Raw genomic sequence first — 17,819 nt, forward strand, 5'->3', positions numbered from 1 at the left:
ATCCTAGCTTCAAGCCCAAGGAGAAGTTCAAGTATAAGATTAGCTATAACAAAGCTTACCGAGCGAAGCAAAAGATGCTAGAAATGAAGTGGGGTACGTTCGAAGCATCATATGACAACCTCCCCGTCCTATTGCACACCATATGTCAGAGGAACCCAGGAAGCTTCTACAATGTGAAAGCGTATCCATGTGCTCAATTTCCAAGCAAACAAGTCCTGCAGCGGTCATTTCTAGCCTTGGGTCCTTGCATTGAGGCTTTCCAACGAAGTCGACCAGTCATTTGCATTGATGGCACAATTCTGACTGGAAGGTATAAAGGAACAATATTGGCAGCTATTGGGTGCGACGGCAATAATTAGGTGTTACCGCTTGTGATCGTATTTGTGGAGAAGGAGTTTGGAGAAAGCTATTATTGATTCCTGGAGAGGGTGAAGAACATGATTGTGAAGGACTTGGAGGAGGTTTGTGTCATTCATGATCAGTACAAAGGCATTCTACAAGCAATCGAAAACCAACATAATGTAAGTCAGGAGCGTTTCAGGGTAGCGATATGGCTAGACTTGAAGAGTAGGTGGTACATGAGGCATATGGGTGCAAACTTCCATAAGAAATTAAAGAACAAGAACCTTATGACAATGTGCAAGCGTCTATGCAGCCAAAATCAGGAGAGAAAATTTAACCTGCTGTGGAAGAAACTTGATGACCTTAAAAAAAACAATCCGAAGAACTAGGCAAGATACCGATGAACAGCGAGGCGGACCACCCTGTTCCTCTGGAGGATGTGGGACTCGATAGTCCGACTGTCAGACGAAGACGAGGAAGGTCCATCAAGAGCTTCTCACAGTGGATTGAGCATGAGCTGAAGAAAAGGGCATTACTCTTTGATAAGGGAGGTGCTCGGTGGGGTATAATGACTACAAACCTAGCTGAGGTTTACAATTGGATTCTGCGCGGTGTTCAGGGACTAAACCTTGTTGGTATCATGGAATTCTTCCTGTACCGCACCATGAAGTATTTCAAGAAAAGGTACCAGTTGGCTGATAACTTAATGTGCGACAATCACAGAATATATGGGTACAAGATAACAGAGTACATGGAGGAGGCGATTAAGAAGGCTCATTTGTGTCGTGTGATTGAAGTGGGAGCCATGGAACACCGGTTCAAGATTGTTTGCAGGAACAAAGCTCGAATGGGCGGGAGGCGCGAGAAGCACACACATGAGTGCATCATCAGCAATGAAAGGTGTGTTTGATCATGCCACAAGCCAAGGTTGCTGCACAGGCCTTGCACCCATGTCATTGCTGTATGCATCAAGGCAGGGGGACTTCAGCCTCGTCGGTTCGTGCCGCACTATTTCCCGAAGGAAACCATATGGCAGACTTGGAGGAACGAGGTTTATGGATATTATTTACTAGAAGACTTCGTAAACAATCCTGGTAATACCGCGCACTACATTCCTGACCTTGATTCAGAAATGTTCCAAGGGGTCGGGCGATACAAGAACAGACGTATCTGGAACGACATGGATCAATCTGAAGCAGGTCCCGATGTCCGCCTCTGCTCCAAGTGCCATTAAGCCAGTCACACCTACAAGAATTGTCCTGCAACGATATATGGAAGTGCGAGTAGCCAAGCTGGTCCATCAAACGGTGACAGAATTGCTGCAAAGCGTGGTCAGGGTCGTTGTGCACATAGCAATAATGACGGGCTTCTGTGATTCATGTGCTATATGTTTGTGAAGTCGTTGTGTTTGAAGTTTGTGAAGTTATTATGTTGTATGTTTCTGAAGTTGTTGTGTCTTCAGTTTGTCAAGTACTTGTGATTCATGTTTGTGTACTCGTAATTCAGGCAAACCTTTCAAAATGTAATGTAATATGTAACCTAAGTTGCAGTACTATGACCATGTAAAATTTGCATATCTTGGACTATTTCATTTATAATATCTCATTTGTAGTTTGTTTTATTTTATTTACGTTTTGAAGTCATTATTATTTCGGACACGTACTTATATTTTTGTGTTGCAGGTATGGCGCAGCTAGTTCCAGAGGGGTACCTGACTCCTGAGTTGCTCGACCCTACCTTGGACGGTCTTCACAGGTCATTCATGTCAGCCGTATGGGGTTCGAGGCTGGGCACGTTTCGCGCACGTACCCTGCTTTCGACGATGCCGATCGACGTCCATTGGATTCCGAGGTATGTCATACTTAGTTAAATTTATATGCTACATTGTAACATTACGTTGTTTGAACTAAATAATTTTATGCATGGTACAGGTTACGCACTGCGGGCCTTCTCCCTCTAGCAAGGTTGGTTGAGGGGGACATGGTCGACAGCGCTGCATGGCCCGGGGAGAAGTTCATACGGTTCCACTTCGACATGTCACTGCTAGCAGCTCTGCTGGACCGTTGGCGACCGAAGACACACACCTTCCACCTCCCAGTGGGTGAGATGGCCCCCACACTTGAGGACGTCTTGCTGCTACTTGGCCTGCCTTGTGCCAGGCGTGCCGTTGCCGCGGTGGACATCCCACCTAGCTGGCGTGACGAGCTGTTGGACGGTTTACCGACGTTCACCGTAAAGATGGTGCCCCACCGTACCAGACCTTCAGCTCGACACACGGACCCACGAGGGTGTGGCTCTTGCAGTTCAGTGTGAGTACTTAGTTACCTGACTGTCCAAATTGTTTTGTCTAACTTTTGTTAATTTCTCAACTAATTATTTTTTGACTGTCCAAATTGTTTTGTCTAACTTTTGTTAATTTCTCAACTAATTATTTTTGGTTGCGCCGACTACATGAGAGACGACGCTGACAACGCCACAGTCGCACAACACTTGGAGGCGTACCTGCTGTGGCTCTTCGGGTGGATCATGTTGTGCACATCGTAGGGCAACTTGGTACCTAACCACCTACTTCCTTACGCGTGGGACATTACGGAGGACCCGCTCAACGACGTTCCGTAGTACAGCTGTGGTTCAGTTGTATTGGCGGTGACCTACAGGGCTCTTTGCACGGGTTGCTGCAAGGTAGTCTTGATGGAGCCAATCTTCCTTGGCTGCCCATTGCTGCTTCAACTGTGGTCGTACGAGCGCTTCCTGATCGGGTAGCCTCGGATTGACATGTCCCCTTACCGGGAGCTGCCTTTCGACCACGACGATGTCGATAGACTCATGATGGGGTCGTTGTGATGCTTGAGGAAGGTACGGTACTTCACCTGCAATTATTCGATTCATATGATGCATACTTTCATTTTAACAAGCTCACATGGATTTTTTGTTCTCCATATCATCTAAACACTTGTCCATCTTAATAAAATATGCCTTTGACAAAAAAATAATTATTAAAAATAATCCCTATAGTATTAAGTTAAGTGCAAAAAAAATATGTCCATTATTTTTCTATTGATACAATTCAATATTTTTGCTTAGCGTGGTTGCATCTTATCATTTCACTCTGATGTTAGCTAAACACATTGAATTCAAGATCTTCCCAGATATATTGTTTAGGATGAAATAAATTCATGAACTTGCTATGGAAAATGTACATTGCCTCTAGTTATTAGCAATCACCTTTATTGTGAATTTATTTGTTGTAGGGATCATGGGTTGGGGTGCAGACGAAGAAGTCGTACCCGGACTTCGTCGGTGAGTTCGACGCTCTTGTCGACACCGACGTGAGGTGGAGACCCTACACCATCGACGAGGTCATGCTTGTGCCCCGCGTGGTCTCTCTTCGCTATGCCATCGAGAGATGGACTACTGGAGGATAACAAGGCCACTGGTCTATGACATCCACATCGAGGACTACGCGGTTCACCGTATCATGAGGCAGTTTGGCCTGCACCAGCAGTCCCCACTTCCTATTACGTCAGCAGTCTCGGCCGCTGTTTGAAGGTACACCCTACCTTTTCATTCTCCTTGCAATAAAGATTTTTCGCTTATCTAACCCGCTGCATGATGCTTATGTTAGGGCTACCCATCAGGGTGGTGGTGGGTTGGGGTCAAGTGGGCTCCGAGGATGGTTTAGTGGGGTGAGATGTGGACGACCGCTTTAGACGAGGTGGTGCAGGAGCAGTGGCGGGCGCAGGATTTGGACTATGGGTATTCAAAATTGCAGATGGCAAGGAAAAAATTGACAGACTAAAGAGAGACTGACTCAATATAATGGAAAAACATACGAAGCTAATTCAATCGCTCAATTTAGCAAACATACGAGGGAAAAAGAGAGACTAACTTGTGCCAGAGATTTTCATCTCTCCAGCACTATTCCTTGAAATAATTGTTCTCCTAAATGATTTTAGGGAAAGCACATTTGCTGAGCAATGATATTTTCATCAAAGATAGGAAGAAATTTTCAACATTACTACAATATTTCCCCATATGAACAGAGACGTACATATTTAGTATTTCAATACAGTATTTCTGTGTTACGAGCTTCTTGGAAGGAAAAGTTATGCCTACAAATGGAAGAATAGAACATTACTGTCGTGTCGGGGACACGGGGTCTCGCCGAGCAGTCCTGTCGCCGAGTCGCCGTGATGCCGTGAGAGTTGAGACGCGGAGGCCCGCCGGTCGCCGCGGCACCACCGCTCCGCGCGCTGCGCGCAGGTCGCCTGCCGCCGCCGCCGCAGGGCGTAGAAGCCGAAAGGGATTAGTGCGCCGCCGTAGGCTGCTCCCCTCCACCGCTGCTGGGCGCCGCCGCCGGGCACCGCCGCCAACCGGACGCTAGGGTTAGTTTCGCGCGGAGCCCCTATGACCTGTGTGCGGCACTGACCGTCAACAGGCCTCTCCCTGGAACGCGTGGGTGGGGGGTGGCGCTGACCGGCTGACGGGCTAAGTGGGGCGGGCGGAATGGGCCAGTTGGCGTGGGGGGCAAATGGGCCAGGGAGAGTGAAGTTGCCATCCAGTGGGCTTTTTTGTGTGAAATACCTGTGTTAGCTTCTTTATTTTTATTTTTCCATACATATACCTAGTATACATTATATATATGAATTTTTTGTGCAAAAATAATGGGTATTCATTTGAATACCATTGAATACAACGCACGACAACGACACTTTCGCAGCATACCTTCGGTGGTTCTTGCTGAGGACCAGGACACGGGTCACGTACGTTTCGAGTCAGCCACCGACGGAGACCACGCCTGTCACGCAGACGTACCCACGCTCGAGGGACGTCAATTTCGACGTCGCGGTAAGCTTCTTCATCATATTTGTTACTCAACTTGCATCATGTGGTGTGGCTAACTTCAACCCTTTTCTCTTTCCAAAAGTACGACGTTATTGTAGAAGTAGCCACTGAGCTGACGTACGACATAGAGCACTTGTAGCACCTGACTAATCATCAGCACGAGACGTTGTACAGAAGGGCCTTAGGCGCCTGCAATAGGTTCCTGAGGGCCGTCAACTGCTGTGGTGGTCGCGGGGACATCATGCTTCCACCACGGGCTGCCTACCCTCGTTCGTCTTCTCCACCTCCTACCCACCAGGCCGGCACATCTTTTCAGCCACCCATTCGTCCGCCATACCCCAGCCCCTGTACTACACCACAGGCACATGCACCAGCGGCCAGGCCATCCTAGGACCCACCGGCACATGCACCAGCGGCCAGGCCATCGTAGGACCCACCGGCACCACCACCGTTTTGGCATGCCTCTGCCGGCCCGTCCACTGTTCCGCAGTACATGCCCCCGATAGGTACGTGAACGTTATTTTGTGGTACACCATTAACGAAATGTTGTCCAATTCACCTTACTAACTAATAATTTCTTTACAAAGCCCCGCAGATGTACGGAGCTTACAGTGGAGCGGAACCCTCTTCTGTTGCACCAGGCACAGAGCTACGCCACTATGGTGCGTGATGAATACATGTTTTTTTATTCCATTTCAAATACGCAACGAAACTAACAATACCATTTCCTTGCTAGCATAACAGACTTCGGAGGACTCCGTCGAGAAGGAGGGACAGAGGTCCAACGTCCATGCATGGGTGGATGAAATTTTCAGACCCGAGCCTGACATGATCGGTGCTTCGCAGTTGCGTGATACCCCGAAGGCTGCTACACAGGACGCGACCTAGGACTTCGCGACACCACCTGCAGCCGCAGCAGGACGTCCGCCTCGCGACGTTGCCCCACGGGACCCCTTGACGTACGACCAGTACTAGACTAGAGCTGCGCAGCGGGTAGCGAGGCGTGATTGTGGTCGCGGTGAGCCTCGTTTCAAGCGAGGACGCATTTAGTGCATATGACCTCTTTTATTTTTTTACTTCAATGCAGGCTTTCATGTGTACGATTGTATAGCGTACGATGTGTGGTCATTCGCAGACTACTTTATCTAGGCCGGGTGTTAAATCATTTTCAGTTATTTCGTTCAATCACTCTACCTCTCTCAAATTACGAATTTACGTATTTTAGTTCCAAAAATATCATAAAAAATTAAAGGAATAATATTTAAAACAGAGGTATAGCCTCAAATTACGAAGTTTCATATTGCAATGGAACTACATAATTTACTTTTATAAATATCATAAAAAATAAGAAAAATAATTAAAATAGAGTTATAGATGGTTGAAACTGTGCTGCAGGCACTTACCGCCGCCTGAAACGGCGGTAGGCCGCCTTACGGCCGTTCGCTCATATCGTCGTTTCAGCCGGCGAAACACGGTGCACATGCCAGCCGGCACTCTTCCGCTGTTTCAACCGGCGAAAGGACCCCTCCTGCCATTTGGTCCGACGGTACAGGTCTATTTTTGCAGATTTTTAGTTCGACTATTTATTTCTACAAAATCGTAAAAAAATATAAAAGTAAAAAAAAATTCCTCTCACTCGAAGTAAAATGATCAACACAAAGATGGGCTGGCCCAAGTTAGTATGGGCTTTACACTAGGGTTGTTTTTTTTTTAATCGTCGCCAACGTTGTTCTTCTGATCGATTCGTGCTCAGAGACAGAGGTTTGGTTACTTGCAAAGAAACCTGGGTAGATTGTACACGATGTTCGTGCTCTCTTTGGATTAAATTCAGTGAATCGCTTGGAGCTCAAATCCATAGCAGGCAGATGGCGATCCCAATCCCCCAATTGGGACCGACTGACAATTACAAGTACAGAGGCGGTCGCGCGGAGTTATTTCTATGTATGTAAATCTGTAATCCACTTCAGAAGCGAGGAGATCACTCCTGCTCATGGTGGCGTAACTTCTTCCCGGTGCTAATCCAGAAGAAATCGGATTGAATTCTGTTAAGGAACACATGGATTGCCACCCGCACGCAAGATAGTACATGAAATGATCGAAATCACACATACAATATCTTACACAACGAACATTCAGCTATGGCAACGGTAAGGGCTCTTAGGAATTAATTGCAGCATTCACACGTTAACAAGTCTGTCAAACCGTCATATCATACATTGAAAGGCAACCTCACACAGTATTAGCATCACACGTAACAACCTACAGGGAGTACCCCATGTCCTGTTAGAATTGTCTCAACTCTCAAAATGAAACATAAATATGACTTTACATTGAAGACGGTCTAACTTAGGGCCCGTTTGGCACGGCTTTGGCTCGTGCAAAAATAACTTTGGCTCTAGCTCATCTGGAAAAGCAGCTTTTTCTGGCTCTGGCTTATTTTGAAGGAAAATGTTTGGCAAAACGGCTTCTCCTAGCTTTTTAGATTGGAAAGAAGGTGTCAAATGTCCAAAATACCCTTATATTTTTCTATTCTCTTTTTCTTTTTTTCTCCTCATTTTCCTTTTCTTTTTCTTTCTCTTTCCTTCTCCCCTTCTTTTCTTTTCCCCTCCTCTCTCCTTATCCATCCGCTCCTCCCTCCCGACCTTATCCGCCCCGACCGCCTGGCCCTCCTCCGCCCCTCCAGCGCCACCCCGCCGGCCCCGGCTCCGTCGCCGCCAAGGCGCCGCCCCGGCACTCCTCCGCCCCTCCGCCGCCACAGCGCCACCCTGCCGGCCTCGGCTCCTTCCGCCGCCACAGCGCCGCCCCAGTCCTCCTCCGCCCCTCGGTCGCCACAGCGCCGCCTTGCCGGCCTCGGCTCCGTCCGCCGCCACGGCGCCGCCCCGGTCCTCCTCCGCCCCTCCGCCACCACGGCGCCGCCCCGGCACTCCTCCGCCCCTCCGCCACCACCGGGGACAAGGATGGAAAGTGACGAGGAGGAGCCGGAATAAGCCACTTTTTTTGGCTTCCGGTGGATGGAGAAACGTAGAGACCGCATTTTGCGGGGCTTCTACTGGCTTTCGCGGGTGAGCCGTTTTGCCTTCTCCCGTTTGGCACGGCTTCATCAAAAGCCATCCTAGAAGCCGCTCGATGAGCCGTGCCAAAGGGGCCCTTAGCAGATTGTAGGAAAGTCCAACGTGCAAGTTCCAGGATACAGGTGCTACAAGTCTGCAACCTGCCGAGATAAAGGATTTGCTGTGCAATTTTAGCAAATCCGAAGCGTCCAAACCCTCTCCTATATAAACAAGCCAACGACCCCGCTCCGCCACGGTAATCCTGTCAGTCCCCGGATTCCTTCTCGCAATCTATCTCATCAATTCATCACTCCCCACGCCGCAACGCGGCGTCATGGCCGGCGGCGGCCTCGGCCTGCGCGGCGCGCACCGGCCGGTGGCGCTGCTCCTGGTCCTCGTCGCCGCCGCGGCCGGTGCCGCCGCGGGGAAGGGGAAGGGGGCGCACGCTGGTACCAGCAGGCTGCGGTTCCGGCGGGAGAGCGGGACGTTCAAGGTGGTGCAGGTGGCGGACATGCACTACGCCGACGGCCGGGCCACGGGCTGCGAGGACGTGCTCCCGTCGCAGGTGGCCGGGTGCTCCGACCTCAACACCACCGCCTTCCTCTACCGCGTCTTCCGCGCAGAGGACCCCGACCTCGTCGTCTTCACCGGTGGGTACCCGCCGCTCTTAACCTCCCTCGTCCCTTGTTATTCCTAGTCAATTAATTAGTCAATCGATTTGACCTCATCGGCTCTTCTTAATCTCACTTTCATCCGAATCAGTTCTTCATCTCACTTTTCATCCGCTGTGGTTTAGTTGATCGGATAGAATAACTGGAACGACTAAATCAGTCAGTGTGTGTATGCTCGGGTTTGTCAGCGTTTATTCAAGTATATTATTCTGTGGTCGAGATCCCATTCTGAAAAAAGTTCATTAAAGGAAGTGTAGCTTCAGCGGCTTTGATTAGTACAAGAAGCTTGCACTGTGTTCTAAGGACTGGATCCAGGATCTCCCAATCCAAGGGGTCCCTGGTCGCATGCCATGCCCATTGCCCAGTCCAGTGAGGCCCCAATTGATGATTGGCCCAGGATGATGACATTCGGCTACTGGTGCGATGATGGATGTGTCCATGATGGCGATGAGGGCCAAATGGAGCTACAATCAGTGAACAGTACAAATGTACTCCCTCTGTAATTGCAGGTCCTAGAAAAGCTAAAACGACCTGCAATTTGGGAGACGGAGGGAGCAGTTGGTTTTCTGATTATGTCTAGGTTACTGTCATTATTTCGTCATTTGTTTCACAGGCAATTGTGCTTAATTATTCACGCCAATGATTCGCACTCAAGTTTCTGCAGGCCTGCAAGCAGATTATTTTTAGGATATTAATTTATGACAGTTTTGTTGGACAGGTGATAACATCTATGGCGCGGATTCTACTGATGCGGCCAAGTCTATGGATGCAGCGATTGCTCCAGCCATTGACATGAAGCTTCCTTGGGCTGCTGTTATTGGCAATCATGACCAAGAGGGTACGCTATCGCGTGAGGGTGTAATGCGTCACCTTGTGGGCATGAAGAACAGCCTTTCAGGACTCAATCCCGAAGGAGTTGAAATTGATGGCTACGGCAATTACAATTTGGAAGTTTCTGGTGTTGAAGGAACATCACTGGCTGAAAAATCAGTGCTCAACCTTTATTTCCTAGACAGTGGTGACTATTCTACTGTACCATCAATCAAAGGTTATGGTTGGATCAAGGCCTCACAGCAAGTTTGGTTCCAACAAACATCTTCAAGCCTACAGGTAAGTTGGTGATACTCCTTTAGAAAAAATCTATCTTAGCTCATTGCTCCTAGCTGTTTGTTTTGCCTTGTACAATAACTCAAACACAGCAGGACTATTGCTCCTAAATTGCCAATTGGCTCACGTTTGTTTCATCTATTACATTTTAGAAACAAATCATAGTGAATCAGCTGAGAGGGAATGGTGAATTCGAAGCATGGGAAGCATACATTATATTACAAGCTTCCTAAAATATTGGGATAGATGGAATTAGTAAATATATACTGATTCATATGCAGTACCAAGTTTAACTGTGCAAAATGCTATCTTTAATCATTCAAAAGTCTCAGATCAATAAGCGCATTACTATGTGAAACCAATGTTATTATAGTTGATGATGCTACAGTTCCCAAAACTGTTTGTTTCTAAATGTCCGATCGATTCACATTGAATATGACCAGATAAATCCTCAAGGAGTTTATGCTTATACACTAATTTCTATTAAGAAGGATCATAATGTTCAAAGTTCAATGCTATAATTCATCACATATGTTCATCTTAAATGCAGAGAAAATATATGAATGAAAACCCAAAGCAGAAGGAGCCAGCACCTGGCCTTGTGTTCTTCCATATTCCACTGCCAGAGTTCAGCAGCTTTACAGCAGTCAATTTCACAGGAGTAAAACAGGAGAAGGGTATTAGCTCAGCATCAATCAACTCTGGGTTCTTTGCCTCCATGGTGGAGGCTGGAGATGTGAGGGCTGCCTTTGTCGGACATGATCACCTTAATGACTTCTGTGGGAAGCTTAGTGGCATTCAGCTATGCTATGCTGGCGGATTTGGTTACCATGCCTATGGGAAGGCCGGCTGGTCAAGGAGAGCAAGGGTGGTGTCTGTGCAACTTGAGAAGACAGACAACGGTGAATGGCGAGGAGTGAAGTCCATCAAGACATGGAAGAGGCTTGATGATGCCCATCTCAGCACAATTGACTCTGAGGTCCTCTGGAATAGAGGCTCTAATGGTAGGACAAGCTATGGTACCTTTAATGAATGATTATTGTAAGAAGGAAAAAGGTTGACTAGGATAATTAATATGATGTTAGATGTATGGTTTATCTTCTAATGACACGAACTATTTTTTTTTTGACACAGCTACTAATCTAGGAATTGTCAATTGACAGGGAGGCGCAAGAAGAATCCTGATGGTAGTAACTCGTGATCTGGCCAGAAAATGGAGCGCCATATTGGATCTCTGTGCATTGGTGTGTATTTTTGGATGGCCAATTTACCATAGAGTAACAAAATGCAGAAATGTGCAGATGGGAAGAACAGGAAGAATACATACGACACATGCACAAGTTTTTGCTGTTGTATTTTTCCCTGTTTAAGAAATAACAAGTGAAGTAAATCGTAATTCAGTGCAGCTGTCAACTATTTGTAAGTGACCTCACATATAGTGCAATGGTCAAAGGAAAACGAGAATGCAATACCCTTATAGTCTCATGTATACATGTATCCTCACTGGCACCGTCTTTCAACTGCAATCCAAACTACTGGTAAAATAAAAAAACCAAGGGTTACTCATGACATCTTCTGCATTTTTGTCACCATTTGCGGCTTTGTTTCACGGGACTAATTTTGTCAAAGGACATGCTGTCTATTGGTACTGAGCGCATCTGTTTCAGTTGAGATGGGTTCGGACGTCCTGTTGTTTATTCTAAACTTCCTGACTTGCTTTCATCATGCCTTGTTCCACGGAAACGGGTGGTTACAGCTACAGTAGATTCCATTGAGGTTTACTTGAGCCTGTTTCTGACGCGCAGCACTGCTCATTCTGCAGTACTTTACCACCCAGTTGCAAATCTGGACATGAAACAGAATATGGTGAACACATAGCAAGTAACGAGCTCTGATTTCTGAAAATCTTCCAACAAAAATGCACAGATCAAAGACCACTAAGCAAGTAAGGAACTCCAATTTCTAATTTCTTCCAGTTGAATACACAGATCACAAAGCCACACACAACGACACCACATCAGGAGCCACCCCATCTACAGATCTAGTACCACACAAACATTTTACAGCATGGCTCCACTAATGGAGTCTCTCTAAGCTTTCTTGGGGGACTTGGCGGCCTTCTTCGGCGACTTGGCCTCCTTTGCGCCACCGCTGGCCGCCTTCTCGGCCGCCTTCTTGGGCAGCAGCACCGGGTTGATGTTGGGGAGGACGCCGCCGTGGGCGATGGTGACGCCAGCCAGCAGCTTGCCGAGCTCCTCGTCGTTGCGGATCGCCAGGAGCACGTGGCGCGGGATGATGCGCGTCTTCTTGTTGTCCCTCGCCGCGTTCCCGGCCAGCTCCAGCACCTCGGCGGCGAGGTACTCGAGGACGGCGGCGAGGTACACGGGGGCGCCAGTGCCGACGCGCTGCGCGTACCGGCCCTTCTTGAGGTAGCGCCCGATGCGGCCGACGGGGAACTGCAGCCCAGCCTTCACGGACCGCGACACCGACTTCTTCCTGGGTCCGCCGGCCTTGCGCCCGGCCGCTCCCTTCTTCACCTTCCCCGTGGCTCCGCTGGCGTCCATGGCTGCTCGCTTCTGCGCTTCGGGAAAGCTTCGGAGGAGAGAAAAATTGGGGAATCTGGGCGCGAGAGTTTGAGTGGGTTGATGCCTCCGAAATGCAAAGAGGGGATGTATTTAAATGGCGCGGGTGGGGAGAGGTGGTAGGCCCGTCGATCCGCGGGCGAGGAAATGGACGGTCAATTCGGGAGGGGTTTGGACGGCTGGGATGGTGTTTCAGAGGGGCGATCCGCGGGAGGGATAGCTCAGCCAATAAGGTTCAAGCAAATGAGCGGAAGCGACAGCGCTTTTGAACAGCTGTTTTTGAACAGGTATACGCAAATGATGATCATTGTTGTAGCACACTACAGTACAATGTTCTTGAGGTGCTCAGCAAATTGTTGTTTTGACACTGACCATTATACTTTTGGGCACATATACTCTGATTTATGAATCTACTGCGACCATTTTATGTGTTAATCCTTATTGCGTTGGCGCATATTAGTTACCACTTAAAACTATCTCTTTGTAAAGAAAGCGAATAGTTTTTTTTTCTGGATTTATAAATCTAGAAAAGTCAAAACGACTAATAATTTGAAATTGAGTGAGTACTATTTAACATAACTTAATTTAACACTAGCCTTTGATTCAGAATAATTGACAGCTTTGACTATGTTATTGAATATTTGACCACGCTATGAGTATTTATACAAATAGCTACAAACATATAACATGATTAAATTATTTTTATAACAAATCAAATGGTAATAACTAAATATCTAAACAAATATGGTTAGTTAAAGCATGAGCAATAAAAAGTTAAAGTTGCCAATCATTCCCAAATGGAGGCTAGTAGTTTAAAGGTAATCGTTAGTTAAAATCTAAAATAGTACTAAATTCAATATTATTTTGTTTGGATGAAGCCATATGATAAGGTAATGCACCCAAGAGGTAATATCACCTGGAAATTATCCGCTGAACAAAATCTAAACATAACAATATCCCATAATTTATTTTGCTTTTAATTTTTTTTTGGATATTTGAGAAATTGGAACATGAGGCCCAACCTCATGGAATTTGTTTTGGTGTAACTTTCTCAGCTTCAAAATTGTACTTAATACCCTTTATGTTCCATCCAACGGCAAAGCACGCAAATACTCAATGAAATTGCTGAATTGCTAGCAATCGATGGTGTCAGGCTGTCAGCTATATGTGCACATTTGAAACTTCGTTTGTCTTCCGGGAATCCTATTTGCTACTTTATTTCTTTTTCGAGAAAGTGAGCATGAAACAACTGTTTATTCACTTGCTCTTTTGCTCGAGGAAGAATTGCAGACATCAAAGGCCCCGTTTGGATACTCCCTACTAAAGTTTAATATCTGTCACATCGGATGTTTGAATGTTAATTAGGAGTATTAAACATAGGCTAATTATAAAACTTATTGCACAGATGGAGTCTAATTTGCGAGACAAATCTATTAAGCCTAATTAGTCCATGATTTGATAATGTGGTGCTACAGTAATTTGCTAATGATGGATTAATTAGGCTTAATAGATTCGTCTCGCAAATTAGCACAGGGTTTTACAATTAGTTTTAATTAGCTCATGTCCTTCTAGCATTCGAACATCCGATATGATACTGCTAAAGTTTAGCATCTAGTATCCAAACACCCCCTCAAAAAACACTAGATTTGTTTCCTACTAATTCCATGGCACCACAAGGAGAATGATGCTACAGCGGAGAGCATGATCTGCCGAACAACTGTTGCCGTTCTTGTCTTCAATCAGACTCTAAACTGCTGCCATTCGGCGGTTGCTAGAAAAAAAATCGTTGTCATCTTGTCTGCAATTACACATTTATACTCTAATCTACAGTAAGCAGATTTATGTGGACCCTGATTGCAAATCTGGGGCACGAAACGAAACATCAAATAACACTCTGCAAGTAACAAACTCTGGTTTCTGAATTCTTCTTCCAGCTAGATGCACAGATCACAAAGCCACAGTAAGTACACTACATCAGAAGCCATCCCATCTACAGATCTACCAAACAGGAACATCCAACAGCATAGCACTAATGGAGAGCCTCTCTAGGCCTTCTTGGGGGACTTGGCGCCCTTCTTGGGCGACTTGGCCTCCTTGGCGCCGCCGCTGGCCGCCTTCTCCGCCACCTTCTTGGGCAGCAGCACCGGGTTGATGTTGGGGAGAACGCCGCCGTGGGCGATGGTGACGCCGGCCAGCAGCTTCCCAAGCTCCTCGTCGTTGCGGATCGCCAGGAGCACGTGGCGCGGGATGATGCGCGTCTTCTTGTTGTCCCTCGCCGCGTTTCCGGCGAGCTCAAGCACCTCGGCGGCGAGGTACTCGAGGACGGCGGCGAGGTACACGGGAGCGCCGGTGCCGACGCGCTGCGCGTACCGACCCTTCTTGAGGTAGCGCCCGATGCGGCCGACGGGGAACTGGAGTCCGGCCTTCACGGACCGCGACACCGACTTCTTCCTGGGTCCGCCGGCCTTGCGCCCGGCCGCTCCCTTCTTCACCTTGCCGGTGGCTCCAGCTCCGCTGACGTCCATGGCTGGCTGGCTGCTGCTGCGCTGCGTGAGTTGGAGACGAGAGGCCTGCGGATGAGAGATGCTGACTTGTGCTATGCCAATGCGAGGTGGGGATGGGCTGTTTTAAACTGCGCGGAGGGAACAGGGAAAGGAGTGGTGGGCCCGTTGATCCGCGTGCGAAGGCAATGGACGACTGGATCGGGGTGGGTCGGCTGGGACGGCTGGATGGAGTTTGTGAGGGCGATCCGTGGGAGGGTTAGTTTGGCCAATCAGGTGCGAGACACAAGCAGAACGGGCTGTGTTTTCTAAGGCTATATTTTAACTGGGTTCAATAAGCATGATTAGATCATTAATTTTCTACGTATGTTAGTTACAATTTTTACAGATGATTTGGAAGTATTGTTTTTCACGAGAACCAATTTCTATAATTTTCATGTGACAAATCTAACCAATTTTTCATATATTACTAGTTTAAATTTGTTAATTTTGACTGCATACATTCATGAGGTTAAATCTATCAGAAAATAGGCTCCAATTGAGAGCCCCCAGATTTGGAAACATGTGGATGAAGTTTAAAAAAAAGAAAAAAAATGGAAGGAATTAAGAAAGTAAGAAAAATCTAATATCCACATGCATCAACGACAACAACTCTCCAACCTCTAGATCCATTGACGGTAGTGACACTCAAACCTCTAGATCCGTCAATAGCATCGGTGATCCAACCTCAAGATTCGTTGACGGTTGCAGTGCTTCGACCTCTAGATCCATCGATGGCGGTGGTACTCAAACCTCTTGATGCATCGCCAAATGTAGCGCACCAACCTCTAGATCCATCAACGATAGTAGCACTCAAACCTCCTAACCCGTTGACGGTGGCGAGGTCCAACCTCATTATCTGTCGATAGTGGCGGTACTCCAACCTCCAGAACCAGTAGCGACAATGGGGCTTTGATTGATGCTCTGATAATCTTCAGTTAGGGTTTTCAGGTTAGGGGTGGTTGCAGAGCTAGAAGGAAGGTTTGGAAGTTTGGCAGCTCCACACTGATTTGAAGGGAAGAGGATGTCGATGGCAGATGAGTGGTGGATGTGGGCCTATAAGGTTGTGGTGGTAGGTATGAATGGCGATGCTCCATTGCCCGCTTAGAGGTAGCAGACGAGGGAGCTGGAAGAAAGTTATTGTGGGAGTCAATGCTAGAGGGTGCTTGGGTGGTGGCAGGGATGGTGATTGACTCACAATAAGCAAAGGAAATGAGAGAGGGGGAAATGTCGAATGAAGATGATGAGCGGGAGGGAAGTTGGCAGATAATATTTGTGTTTTTTAAGAAGCGAAGGGTTGGAGGGGGGGCTTTCGACTGATTGCTAACAAGATAGCCCCCTGCCCCTCTAGTTGCATCCTAAATAAATCTATAAGAGAAGGGAAGGAGTGCATTTTGTGTAGTATCCACACATGCCTTTATTATTTACTTAATTAAATATATTAATAGCTATCATTGACTGAAGTTTGAACAGTGAAACTTGTCAATATTATTAATTTCCACGACGCCCTTTGGATAAAGTAATTATTCCTAAAAGAGAAATTAAACCCACATGATTAATATTGCACATTTTATTTTATAGATAACTTTGGAGGAGTTGAAAAATAACTTACCTAAAAAAACAGTTTTTCATCCTATCCTTCTTTGCTTCAAGTTTGTATGTCCTCCGTGTTCCATTTAAATGGTTGTGCAAGCTAGGGCCAAGGGGTTTTCAAATACCCGCTTACATCTCACCTACTTACTCCCTCCATCTCAAAATAATTATTTGTTTAGAAAATTTAGACGTATCAGTAAAGGTGAGAAGTGACTATGTTTCCCCTAATTATTCATATAAGTTGTGATTGAAAGTTGTATTGTCTACTTTTGTTTTCTGGATCATGAGTAAATGTATGTGCATTGGAACCACAGAAATAGCATCTATTGATCATTTGATTGGCTTTGTGCACTTCTTCATACATTTTTTTAATTGGTGTGAGTGTTGTTTTAATTAGATGAGTCTCACTAGGAGCTGAAAGAACACTTTTTGTGGGAAAAAATTTGAATACTAAAAGAACACTTATTTTGGGACGAAGGGAAATAGGCCAATCTGAGTGCATAGTTTCATAGCACAGTTACCAAGGTTGAGAACTTGGTAACTATGCCTGCTGGATTTTATGGTGATGAAACTCCCCTCACATACGATGAAATTCCCTCTCCTCTGTTCTCATAATGACTTTGCCATGTCAGCAAATTTACTAATGTGGCATGTTATTAATGATCATGAAATTCTTGATGAAACCACCACCGAGATTGACCTTACGTACATTTATATGTTTAATGTGTTGAGTGAGGAACGATCATATTTTTCATCAATTTTGGGTACTATGGCCGCACCATGTGATTCTCCTATTCGATCAATATTTAGTACAATTACTCAGCAAAGAGCATCTTAAACACATCCACATCACATGTGGGATGAGTTGAGGCTGTGCTAAATGCCAAACCACAATTATATTGTACACTCAGAGAGGGTATGAAAATGAAAAGAAATAAAACTCACGAGTATTGGATTGTATACTGGCTAATGAGACGTAGAGAGTATTTAGACCCCTAACTTGTAAGCGTGTTTTTGCACTGTTTAAGTATATGAATGTATAGTTTACAAAACTAAAACTATTTTGACACGTGTTAGAAAATTACAATT

The 17,819-nt window shown here is 46.4% G+C and overlaps 3 protein-coding genes across 3 annotated transcripts; 1 reads left to right on the forward strand and 2 right to left on the reverse strand.

Annotated features, from left to right (window-relative positions):
* The first annotated feature begins 8,474 nt into the window (after nucleotides 1-8,474).
* LOC101768417 (probable inactive purple acid phosphatase 29) lies at nucleotides 8,475-11,584 on the forward strand. Its single transcript, XM_004970413.3, has 4 exons — nucleotides 8,475-8,887; nucleotides 9,627-10,018; nucleotides 10,566-11,019; nucleotides 11,179-11,584. Exons 1-4 carry the CDS (start codon nucleotides 8,572-8,574, stop codon nucleotides 11,214-11,216), a joined length of 1,200 nt encoding a protein of 399 aa, XP_004970470.1. The 5' UTR covers nucleotides 8,475-8,571; the 3' UTR covers nucleotides 11,217-11,584.
* Nucleotides 11,585-11,909: 325 nt separating this feature from the next.
* LOC101768818 (histone H2A) lies at nucleotides 11,910-12,660 on the reverse strand. The gene has a single exon (XM_004970414.2). It carries the CDS (start codon nucleotides 12,577-12,579, stop codon nucleotides 12,106-12,108), a length of 474 nt encoding a protein of 157 aa, XP_004970471.1. The 5' UTR covers nucleotides 12,580-12,660; the 3' UTR covers nucleotides 11,910-12,105.
* Nucleotides 12,661-14,470: 1,810 nt separating this feature from the next.
* Nucleotides 14,471-15,194, reverse strand: LOC101769640 (histone H2A). The gene has a single exon (XM_004970416.3). The coding sequence runs from the start codon at nucleotides 15,120-15,122 to the stop codon at nucleotides 14,643-14,645; it is 480 nt and encodes a 159-aa protein (XP_004970473.1). The 5' UTR covers nucleotides 15,123-15,194; the 3' UTR covers nucleotides 14,471-14,642.
* Nucleotides 15,195-17,819: the final 2,625 nt, after the last annotated feature.

This window comes from Setaria italica, chromosome V, assembly GCF_000263155.2.
Source record: "Setaria italica strain Yugu1 chromosome V, Setaria_italica_v2.0, whole genome shotgun sequence".
NCBI classification, from domain to species: domain Eukaryota; kingdom Viridiplantae; phylum Streptophyta; class Magnoliopsida; order Poales; family Poaceae; genus Setaria; species Setaria italica.

Coding starts and splice junctions, on each gene's coding strand:
- LOC101768417 (XM_004970413.3), top strand. CDS start 8,572: ATGGCCGGCGGCGGCCTCGGCCTGCGCGGCGCGCACCGGCCGGTGGCG. Junction 8,888..9,626: donor CGACCTCGTCGTCTTCACCG/GTGGGTACCCGC, acceptor TTTGTTGGACAG/GTGATAACATCTATGGCGCG. Junction 10,019..10,565: donor AAACATCTTCAAGCCTACAG/GTAAGTTGGTGA, acceptor TCTTAAATGCAG/AGAAAATATATGAATGAAAA.
- LOC101769640 (XM_004970416.3), bottom strand. CDS start 15,122: ATGGACGTCAGCGGAGCTGGAGCCACCGGCAAGGTGAAGAAGGGAGCG.
- LOC101768818 (XM_004970414.2), bottom strand. CDS start 12,579: ATGGACGCCAGCGGAGCCACGGGGAAGGTGAAGAAGGGAGCGGCCGGG.